The 12,162-nt window shown below is 38.5% G+C and overlaps 1 protein-coding gene across 1 annotated transcript in view; it reads right to left on the bottom strand.

Moving 5' to 3' along the window:
• CDK5RAP2 (CDK5 regulatory subunit associated protein 2) overlaps window positions 1-12,162 on the bottom strand; it is a gene marked incomplete at its 5' end in the record, with an annotated part of 64,024 nt that overhangs the window by 25,801 nt on the left and 26,061 nt on the right. Inside the window, 6 exons of the mRNA XM_010082893.1 lie at window positions 1,513-1,629; window positions 3,041-3,308; window positions 6,447-6,933; window positions 9,039-9,226; window positions 9,848-9,895; window positions 10,542-10,637. Coding sequence (XP_010081195.1) covers window positions 1,513-1,629; window positions 3,041-3,308; window positions 6,447-6,933; window positions 9,039-9,226; window positions 9,848-9,895; window positions 10,542-10,637 — 1,204 coding nt within the window. The remainder of the gene's footprint in view (window positions 1-1,512; window positions 1,630-3,040; window positions 3,309-6,446; window positions 6,934-9,038; window positions 9,227-9,847; window positions 9,896-10,541; window positions 10,638-12,162) is intronic.

The following is a 12,162-nucleotide window of genomic DNA, read 5'->3' as shown; positions in this document are numbered from 1 at the left end:
CCATACGTAATGCAATCAGCCCAGATTCAGACCAATAAAAGCTATATATTCCTACATAGATTCTATGTTTATAGTTCTATGTACGTTGAGGGCTGTATGTGTAAGTATCCAGGAAGATGGTTATCTTCTGGTTACCAGTAAATTCAATTTTCCCCTTCTATTAGTTCTGCAAAAGATCACTACGAATTCAAACCTCCCTTGTGAGAGTCATTCATTGATCTTGCGGAGGTCTTAATACTTCCCAATTGTTTCCATGGAGAATTCGAATGCTCAGGTTCAGGCTCTAAATCAGTACAAAAACTCAGGGGGGTGCAGCTGTATCTGAAGGCCCAAGTCTAGCCCAAGCGCAAAAGAATAAAAACAAATATCACCTAAAAGCAGGAAAAATTGAAGCTGTGATACTGGGATATCAACACATTTGAAATGAAGGCGAGGTGATGCTCTCTGCGGTGTACAGATTGGATATGTCACTCGAGAGGTGACAGAATCACAGGACAGAAATGCTTCCAAGAAAATGCCCATGTATGAATTCGAGAAGACACATTGAGTAAGGGAATGCAACACTTCAGTCCATTAGCTTCTCCTCCTTCTCTGCTAGTTGGTTGCTGCAGTAACACAGACGTCAAAGAAGGTTGTGGACTGAGACGGAAAAAAACCCAGATACTGGATGAACTCCTAAACTCTGTAATTCTGATTTCATGTGAACATCCCAGGCAATAGAAACAGGAAATATAAACAGATATTAAGGAAGAAATATTTCTGATTATAACGCTGGTTATAGTTTTTAATGAAATACTTCCCTTTAATTAAAAAAGAACTAATAAGCTCTCTGAGCATGTATGTGTCCACACACACAATGGGCACACAGAGAGCACGATCCTGCAAACCATCTGACTGGCTCCAGTGAAACCACTTCTACAAATGAAATGAATGACATGACAAAGGATTATGAAATTGGTCATATCCTCTGGAGTCTATACACAACAGGTTAACCAGCTACTCAAGCCTCCCGAGAAAGACTAATGGATGATGCAGAAACATGTAATACACACTATTAAGGCTATTTACATTTTCATTAAACGATTCCATTAGGTTTCATCCTAGTTGAATGCCTTCAAATAATTCAAATAAGCAAAGTTCTATCATTCAATTGCTTCATTCCAATAGTTCATAACTAGATGCAGAAGCATTAAGTAACAAACATTTAATTCAGAGAGAAGTTCAGAAGTGAGAACATTAGCAATACAGATCAGAGTTAGGCATACAACTCATTATTTTTACTGGAAACCAGACTTGGAAATCCCTGTGGCCCTTCCGAAAGCATAACCCTTAAAAGATGAACTTGGATTCTTAGAGCAATTAATCCATACTAGCTAAGAAAATGAGATTTAAAACCCACAAATAACGGCAAGGGAGACAATTACCTGCAGTAATTCACAATTTTGCACAATTCAGACTACCCTTGAGTTTTAATTCCTTTTCTTTTTACACTACACCATACAAATGCTCTACCTTGATAGCTTTGCTGATTTCTGTCCATCGCATATCCATTCTTGCTTTCTGTACCCAGATCAACACCTTGCAACTCCACCTGGACCTCACTATTATCCAGTTTGAGCAATGAGTCAACTGGAGAATAGCAGGGGAAGGTAAAAGAGAAAGCAGTAAGTGACTGAAAAACAATCAAGTGGGTATAGTTAAAAAAACCAACCAACCAAACATCCCACAGATCCAAACCTGGTTCAATGACAATTTGGAACAGGAAAATTATCTAAGGAAGAACAACTATTGAAGATGTAATATGGTCATATGAAATAGTGTTTGCACATACTTTTAAAATACTTGAAGTAATTATAAGGATAACTACTAAGAACATGAATTGCAAAGGCTTCCTACCAACAAATAAAGATAAACTTTTGCAGGTCCCCTTTGTAATGTAACAGTTAATCAATTTTTAGTGCATTTTTAAACATTTCATGTTAAGCTTAGAGTAAAGGCTAAAAAGTTTCTCCAATACGAGGATCAATCAGAAACTAATCTTCTGCAATCTCCCATTGCATCAAGGCTCTGAATTACTGGATGTGCAGTACAACTGTTACCCAGGGTAAAGAAATCAGCGTGGAAAGGAAACCACAGGACTGCAGTCCTACTAGGTTCTGATTCTTTTCAGGATCCAATTCAAAAGTACTGCCCTTCTCAGACTTCTCCATGGATTTTGCACCTACCAAAATTACTTGCTATAGTCCCACTAATCTGAATATTTACAATAAAGCTCTGCCATATCTGTCCCTTACCACAACAACGTTATCATTAACAGCAAAGCCCCTGCAACCTCTGTGTTTGACAGTGGCTCACTTGCTACTTGATTGAACCTTATTTCTTATATTTACCCCTCCTCTACCCTGACCTATCCTTTACATCCCTACTCAGTTTTTAATCTAACTGCTAAGTGTGCCTTTTTTTTTTTTTTACCACTCCAAATCTTTATAAAGTGCCCATTGTTCTTTGCCTTACATTTGTCCTAATTTTGCTGATCCAGATACTTTCTCAACAGCTGAGTTTACATTAACCCAGCCACACTGGAAACAGACACAGATGACTTGACTGATCAGTGGAATACTGGAAAAACTTATTTATGCAGCATAAACAAATACAGTATTTGTCTACTCTCCTGTCTCCATTACAGACAGTTTTCATTAGACTTGGCATCCTATAAAGGAAATTTTTCATTTACCTAAACATTGACATATCTGTGTGCATGTGTGGGCACCCTGTGAAGCTGTCATTTATTATATACTTTATGCCACGTATACAAGGCAATTCCTATTCCATACAGAGCTGTTTTACATTCTAGCACCAAAGATAAAAGACAAAAAAAAGGTGTTTTTCAAGATCTATACATATTTGCCCAGACAAGAAAATGCTAAGATTAAGCAGCATTGTCCGTATGTATAAATGATCCACTTTTACCTCCTACTACAAGAAAAGAAGCCACTATTTCAAGCAGCATTACAAGTCATTATGTCTGCTCTTTATTTACCTCTCACTGATGTGCTTTCCTGTGCAGGCTCTTCTTGAAGGTTTTCAGTTACAGTCTCATTCAATAATAACTCTCCACTTGTTTGTGGCTGGAACTGTTTGCTTTGTACTTCACATGCTTTCAGACCTTCATGAGGTGCCCTGGTACGATGCTGTAGTTTTGAATCTGCATTCTGCATACAGGAGTTCAAAGGCACGTTTCGTAATGGCCTGGATGATTTTAAGAGAACAGGCAGACGGGACTTCTTGGGCTGGCTAGCAGCAGCAGTCTGAAAAAGGCATAGAACAAAATGGGCAGTTGGTAGCTTGCATGTAACAGTCAAGTAAAGGATGTATAAACAAATACTCCAGGAAAAATAAAAAATTTCCAGTAAGATCAGCAGGCTGTCACATTACATCGTTTTGAAAATAAGATTGCAATACCCTTGCAACGTGGAAAACAAACATTAAGAGAGGAAAAAAAAAAACCCTATCGCACTGGTTCAATTTTCTGTAAGTGCTGCTAATGCATCCACAGCCACACAGTGACTGGCCCCAGTTCATGAAGCAAGGCAGCCAATTCACCACTGGCTAGCAGAGGATTTTAATCAGTAGGTTAACTCTGAACTGGTGTATGCCCTATGAAAACAGTTTCGCGCCCAACCGACGTCTCTAACTGCTACTTCCCACTCTCCTGATTTATGTCATAAATGTCTGACAGCCCAGTAAATGTTTCCCTTAAATCCTTTCTTTTTAAATTGAGGATCCTCCAAATTTTTCCTTTCGTCTCCATCCAACAGTCCCTACTTTGTACCACCCTCTTTCATACCATTGAGCAAATCAATATAGCTTTGCATCAGCCGCAGAGGAAATTTATTCTGCCATAGAGAAATTCTTTATGAACAAGAATAGCTTTCACCCATACACTTTACAAATTGCTTCCGTAGGATTCTCGTTTCCTTCTGTAACAGACATTCCGTCACTGGACTTGGGAGGAGGTTAAATTTCTTAAGTCACTGCATTTTAGCCTCTCACCTTTTGAAGACTCTGCATAAAATAAATGTGTGTCTGTTTAAACCACAGAGCATAACACAGTGCTCTCTCCAAAAAGATAAAAACACGCTATATGTTGATGAGAGTTATAGAATTGTGTGTAATAATAATAAAAATCAATAATGGCATGTTCAGACAGATTTAGTTTATTTTTTTGCTGTTCATTTGCTTCACCAGTGTCATAAGTCCCGTAATTTCTTTTAGCACCCAACGTATTCTGAAATACCTTTCCACATTCATTTCTTAGCAATTATAGTCTTTACACAATTTAAAATAATAAAAAGCAAGTTCCATTTTCCTAACGACATACTCAATTCCTTTTGTACATACATGAATACAATATCATCTGGAGGCTGAAAAACAAATCCAGGTGGGATGAACTTCCTGTTAGTTTTACTAAACTCCACTAAAAACGTCGAACAATTTCCAGCTGTCTCAGGGCTGTCATACAGACACATACATCATCCAGACTACCCAAAGTCCAGCTCAGCTGCCTACATGAAATTATTTATAAAAGCCATTCAGAAGCAAAAGATACATTAGTCCAAACAAGAAAGCTTTTAAAGCAACTGACTCAGGGATTGCACTGAGGTTCCAACTGATTAAACTAGAGAGGAAACGGGAATGAATGGAGATGAATCAAAACAGTGTACGGAAACTCAACGAAAACAGGAATTTGAAAAAAGGAGAATTGCAGGCCTTTGCTTGCCTTCAGAGAGAATCTCCTTCATTCCTGAGAGGTAAGACCAGCAACTCGAGACATCCTTAGTGCTCTTAAGCAAAATATCACAAGAAGATCTTCATTAATAGACCAGCTAGGATCTCACAACCCTTCCCCTCTACTGCCCATCTTCACTCTTCCTGACCTCCCCCCGCCCTCATCTCTTCATGTGTTCCTGGGGCCAGCTCTCCTGGGTAGCACCCAGGGATAAAGCACACCCACTCCTTTCTGTCCCAGACCAGCAGGGCAGCCCTGAGATGCAGGAACAGCGCTCACACCACCCAACCTGCCAAAAGTGATGGACCAAACACCTAACAGACTGAGAACATGAACAACAGCCCAAGAGCATTCCTATTATCATCCTATTTCCTCCCCAAACATGATTTTTCTTAAAGGTAAGAAATTTACTGCCAATAAGGAAAGCTTAAAAGACTGAGAATGTACCTGAAGATACTGCGAGAGGTTTTATTACAGGTAAATTGACTGGTGAAACAGGACATTGTTTTTGTGAGCTATTTAGGTTTTTATTTTCCAGGGGTATCATAGCCTATTGCTGAGACTGGCAGGAATTTTCTAGGGTGTTTCCCAGGGACCAACCAGGCATGCCAAAAATCTTCTCCTTAAAATCCCAAACTACGCAGAGATGCTAATGCCTGTACAGAACAAAGTCTTATCAACATCTCTTGGTTTACATGCTCCTTCCTTCAGTGAAACGAATCCAACAAGAACAAGCCAGAACAAAAATGAGTTGCTCCCAATCACTAGCTCACAGAAATCTCTTGATCACTAAAGTCATGGAAACCATTCTTCGCAGAAGGTGCTACAACATTCTCTATTAGCAGTGCACAAAATCAAAAGCAATCCTCTCCTTTGTCTGCTCTGCAAGAGCTCAGATCTTCAAAGAGTTTTCAGCTTTGCTTCTATAACTGCTACTGAAACAATACCCATGAACTCTTCAGTAGAGGCTGGTTTCAAAACCTCTTTGTTTGGGATCACAGGCTGCCTGCGTACAAAAGGCTTGAAAACTTACCTGGCACAAGCAAATTATGTCTGTACTCACAACACAGGCTCTGTGCGCGTCCAAAACAAACATGAAGAGCTGCCCCCCCCGTTTTACAGAGTACCCACTGGTCATGCTTCTCTAAAAGCAAGACACAACAATAAGAAGCTACTAAAAGCCTAAAATCAAGATTCAAGGTTGTTGACATCTACCATTAACTCTTCCCCAGCGTGCTCTCAGACACTATGCAAGTCTTCAATTTTCTAGAATGCATTTGTCATTTTAGACTTAATAAGCTAACAGTTCAGAATGCTCTGGTTCTGCACTTTATGAGCATCTATGCAGAGATATAAGGTAGTACAGAATCAGGACATTATGCTACAAACTCTCTCTTCTTCCAAACGCTATAATATTTACCAGTATCTGGTCCCGGGGAGGATTGAAATTCAATTAATTAATGTTCTAAAGCACACTGAAATATGTGATGAAAAGCTCTGAACATTAACAATTACCTCAAATATATTTGGCTCACATCTCTTTTTCTAATTTTAAAAATTATACAAAAGCAAGATTGAAGATTAGAAATTAAACATATTTTTCTCTTTCATACATCTATTCCCTAAATACCAAAAAGAGAATCTTAAATAAACTTACTTCATTTGTTCCCCTTGTAAGAAAAAGTCTTTCATGCTGTTCACCCTTCTTATACACATTTTCTTGCTGATGTTCTCCTTCTCCATTTAATCTTGAATATTTTGGCTTTTCTTCTGAGGCTCCTTTTTTGCCTGAATCTTTGCCTGAATCTTTGCCTTTTTTGAATCTCATGACATTATTCTCTAAAGTCATTGTTTGTGTAGCTTCATCTTTCAATTCCACTTCCAACAACTCAATATCCTTATTAATCTGTGGCATTGCATCCGGATAAAGCTTCTCGTTCCCATCAAAAGTTGATTTCAATTCCACTTGCTGCTTTAAGAATTTATTGACCTGCTTGAAATGTTTGAGTTCAGCTCTTAGTTGAAAAATCATTTGCCTAAGATCTTTTTCATCCTTTTTCTCTATATCTTCACTTGAACATTCTTGCTCAGTTGTGTTCAGATGATCTAACAGTTCATTTACAATTTTCATTTGTTCTTGCCTGCTGTACTCAGGAAGGAGGGAAGAAAAGGCATTAATTTTGATTTTTATTTAAGCAAACAAGCAACATACCTTATAAGAAATACCTTTGCAATATCTTGACATATTTGAAATTCCCAGATTGTTTTACTCAGTAATGAATTACTCACTAACAAGCAGAGTTTTTGAAACACTTTCACAACATGAGTTATATCATGAACTATCTCATCAATGCTTTTCTCCTATTTATGACCATATGCTCTAGCATCCTTTTCTCCATTCACGAACAGATACTAAACCTCTGGTAACTAAATCAAATGCTTACATAACATAGCAATATAAGAAATATTAATGGATGGTTTACTACCTTAAAAATAACATTCTACCAAAAGCACATTTCTAATGTAACAGGGAAGATGGAAACTGAGAAAGCAGCCAAAAGCCTGCAAAATTCATCTCACTCCAGACCACCAAACTGCCCCACAGATAACTAGTGCTCCATGAACAAGAGTTTGGAAAGCAATATTTTAAGTGAAACTGGAGCCAAGTAAGAGACATTTACAGCATAAGCAAGCCCTCAAATTCTACAGATGATTTCATGCATCCAATAAAGAGCTGTTCGTGCCACTAAACATATAAACCAGAATTTCAAACGACTGCATTTGTATAGTTAGCATCTGAAATAGTAGAAGATAACTAGGCTTTTTATGTGTTTCTCTGGCATCTAATGTCATTAGTGAGAATTAAGTTATGCAAAGTACAGGCTCATCACCAGTCAATCTGGTCTTTTATACTTGAACATAGAAAGGATTACACACTAGAGTGGTAAAGATGATGGTGCTGGAATCACTCATCAGAAGACTTTTGAGTAAAGCTAACAAATAAAGCAATGTTATCCATTCATCTTCTAAGAGGGTAATATCTCTTCATTTACCACTAACTAGGGCTTTGACAGCTAGGACCATTTATGCCTCTTGGAGAGTTTTAAATAGTAATGTAAAAATATAGAATTGCTTAAGTCAAGTGCAGTGCACACAGATTATAGGATTTGACTCTTATAACCCCACAGGATATTCTGCTACCAGCACATATGGAACGTCACTCCCACCACTCTCCAGAGACCCCTATGGCTAGCTGAAGGAACAGCACTGATGGACAGCAAAAAAAGTCATGTAATACTGTGCGTAGTCACTACAGTGTAGAGAGAACTAGGGAAGGAAAATGAGAATGATCTCCAGCAAAGCACGAATTTAGTTTTCAACCAGGAGATTAAGTGGTGTAAGCATGAAATCAGGCGAAACAAAACTAGGCAGGGTGTGTTTTTTACACACACCCTTTTCTTGCTTGGTATTGTCCAGTTCCTATGGAAATGAGCATTTCAGCTGGGAACTGATCAAACCACAGTGTAACACACACACACACACCTGAAAAACATCTGTTACACCAGGGTTTATGCAGATTTAGTTACACAAGTATTTTCTCCTGCATGAAAAGCGACCTAAGTACTTACAACATGGTTCACCTCAGCACAGTCCATGGAGTGGTTACACTGGAATAACCAATTACGCAATTGCAGCACATGGGCACAGACTCCCTGAACTGCTGACAAAGACCAAACCTCTGTCCCAGCAGTTCAGATGAAATTACAAAGGCCACAAAGCATAATGTCCATTCAAAATTAACCCTGTGAAATAGTCATTGTAACTCCAATTCTTCCATCCTCCGTTCCTGACACATCTAATTTTGACAGCATCACACCACCTTTCACTGACCTGTGCTCTCAGATATTTTATAAAAAAAAAAAAATAAAGTACCACCTATTATCATCTGAGCCCTTTAACACTGCTAGACCCCACGCTGAAAACAGTCAGTCCCTACAGTAAAGCTCCATGTATCAGTAACTTCGGAGAGTTTTTTTTCTTGTAATGGCTTTTTCATAAGGATTTTCGACTGATAGTATGTTTCCTAATTACTTAATTGCATGATAGACTAAAATGGCTCTGAAGGCGCCTTGCCAACCTCTCAGGTAAATTAGACAGTGCCATTATCTAAATTCACTTTAGCAAAATTACTTTATTCTCTTCTCAAATAGAAATACTGTCAAAAGCAGTGCATATCCCTCATACTTACGTAGATTCCAGTACAGATGTTCTATTTTCTGTTAAAAGAGATGTGAGCAAGTTCTCTTGTGTTTCATGTTCACTCATTCCTATTCTGCCAAAGTGTTTGCCAGTCGTATCATGTTCAAACTGAGGCTTATTTGGACTGCTATAATGTCTATCTTCGCAGAAACTCTCTGAATAGCCCGACGGAGTAATCTGTTAAAAAATGGCAAACATTTCCTTATTACACATGTATGCAATGTTCTATTAAATTCAGGGCTGTAATCTTTTTGTAATCAGGTTTTGTAATTCCTGATGCTCTTTATCTACATTAAGAAGCATCCACAGACATTTCACCTACTATTTATTAACAGAAAAGCTAATTAACGTCTATTTCATATGACTAATTCATAGTGATCAGTTGTTTAGTAGTGAGTAGATTTCCCTGAAGGTCTTTATCTATGAAGAGGTATGAAACTTCTGGAACGTTGCCTGCAGATTGCAGCTAACTTTTTATTAGTTCACCTTTGAATCATCTGTCTTACAGTACCAAATTCTGTCCTGGGATCTCCAGATGCAAGTCCTGATGGACAAGACAAGATGCAACTTGAAGTGTTTACAAACTGCCAACATTTTGTATGAAACACTGAAGACACGTCCTCGGAAATTTCTGCGTGGGTTCTCTCCAGTACTTCAACCCCCATTTCAATCAACGAAAGTTCTGTTACATGAGAATTTAGACTGGGCCCATTTGGATACGATTTCCATCAGCAGACATCAGCAGCGAGAGATTAAGATGTTTAAGAGTCAAGAGAACCTTTACAATACATCACTTACCTGTTTGTCCACCGCAGAGGGAAAATCCAAAGATACTTGAAGGCATACCTAGTAAACAAGAAAACACAAAAATTACAAAGAACGGAACATCATTATTCTTCAACATCACTAACCAAAATGACCTGGTTTGTGTCATATTTTAGCACGTTATAACTTTTAAACAAGAAAGGTTCAGCTTTAATTGCCACCTATGATTGTCTAAGGTCCCTCGCAACCTGAATTATTTTCCGATCCCATGATGCTTTATATTACATTGCATTTGAATGATAGAATAGAAGGACAGCAGACTCCTGTGTGTATGAAAACACAGTCCACAAGTTACCAAGACATCAAGTATTTCAACCTTGAAGAAGGATCTACAGTATTTTTTCGTGTGTGTGTGTGTGTGTGTGTGTGTAAAGAACCACAATTTCAAAGGACTTTTTGTGATCTCCTTTAAAGAAAACTCTGAGTACTCCAACAAGAGAAAACAAGGACCAGAACGAAAGCTATCCTAACAGGACAAGCCTAGCAGCAGATAAATATAGGAAAAGGCTTTCAGAAACTCTTTAGGATAACAATTAGTCGAAAGCAAAGATACCAAGAGAAGGATGCTTTGTTTGCAAAAGACTTTGTGTTCTAAGAAAATAAAAATATCTAAAGGCATGCAGAGAAAAGCGTACCGTAACATAATGTACCCAGAGCGGAGCCCTACCTGACTGATCCTCTCAGAAAACTGACTGTTCTGCATCTTCCTGTCACTGTCACCATCTTCAGTCTGCATCACAGGCTCCTCTGTTATTTCAAGACACTACACAAAGTATGGAATGATGTGAAAATGTAGCACAAAAAAAAAAATACTGTGATATGAACCATGCATAAATAAGTCAGTGACATGTCTTAAAAGAAAAATAAAAAAAAGCCTGTAATACAAAGTAACAAACACTGAATTAGATTTCTTCAACAAGATCAAAGGAAATTAATACAGAAACCAGGAATGACTCATATTAAAGACAGTGAAACTTTATCTTAGACATGCCTTCATTTTTATTTAACCCTTTCTCCTCAGAATTTACAAAAATACAAAAATCACTTAAGCTCTTCTGGCAAAGGACCCCTGTCTTCAGCCATGTTCTCCTTGTGCCCATTGAATTTTCCAGTCTCCAGAATTTCTCGTCATTTGCTACACAATGTAGGCTCTCCTCCAGCATCCAAGACACAGACACTTTTAAAACAAAGCACATGTAGCTTGCTCCACACTAAAAAGATTTACTGTAACACTGAAGGTTACAATCTGCTTGGTCTTCCCTAAATTTGCCAATTTGCAGCAAAAGTTGCCAAATAATCTTTTCTCTCTGTTTTCCTCTGAACCCAATCCATCTCCCATCACTATTATTTCCTGAACAAAGACGAGAAGGAAAGCTCAGCTTTTTTAGTAGCAGAACCCAAGTTCCTGACATCAGGATCAGAATCCCTTTGGTTGGCTGGATGTTACACCCCAGCAACAGATCCGCAAGCGAGGGACGAGACGCAGGCGTTGGTCCTCTCTCAACAGCAGCGAGACCACTAACTACTGCACAGGCTCCACGTACACACAGCTCACCCAGAACATCTTCATCATCTCATTTACAACTCACCTCCTCTACTCACTTTCCTCTGGCAACACAGGGCAGGATTTAGCCTTGCCTATGTCAGTTTAATACCCATCAGAAGAAAAACTCATATTTACAAAGAACTATTAGATGCTGTAGGTAGATTCTGGCACAGCCTGCCACAGAACAACCCGAGTAAAAGGACAGTCCTTTATCCCAGTTTGGGATCCATCACAAGGGACCTGCAGTTACCATGCTCTGCCGCTCCCCTGCGATAAGACCAGGTTGGAAATTTCTATCATCTTGTTTTACAGCAACATTTCCCAAACTAACAGAAAAAGATAGATATCTAAGATCTGGGCTGCTAGCAAAGATTAAATATTAGAAACGTGCGAGAGCGATGGTAAATATCAAGGATGCTGTGATGCTTAAACCATGGGTAGGATACAGCACAGTGGAATAAAACTTGCATTTTATAAAAATTTTAGTCTTAAAGCACTTGCAGCAATAATATACCACTGCTGTGTGTAATAATCATATTTTGGTGTGACTTGGGCTAAAGAAAAATTACCTTAAGACAAGAAAAGCAGAATCTTGAGCATGGTTACAGAAAATTGAGATTATAGGCACAGAGACTCAGATGACAGACTGGAAGGAAAGAAACTGGTATCTAGGGGTCATGGATGTGATATTTATAGCTTCGATGGATATACGGCACAGTGCTGAAACTTATGGCAGGAAAAG

Source organism: Pterocles gutturalis, unplaced genomic scaffold (assembly GCF_000699245.1).
Source record: "Pterocles gutturalis isolate BGI_N339 unplaced genomic scaffold, ASM69924v1 scaffold7145, whole genome shotgun sequence".
Classification (NCBI taxonomy): domain Eukaryota; kingdom Metazoa; phylum Chordata; class Aves; order Pterocliformes; family Pteroclidae; genus Pterocles; species Pterocles gutturalis.
This window is presented reverse-complemented; position numbering and strand designations above follow the sequence as displayed.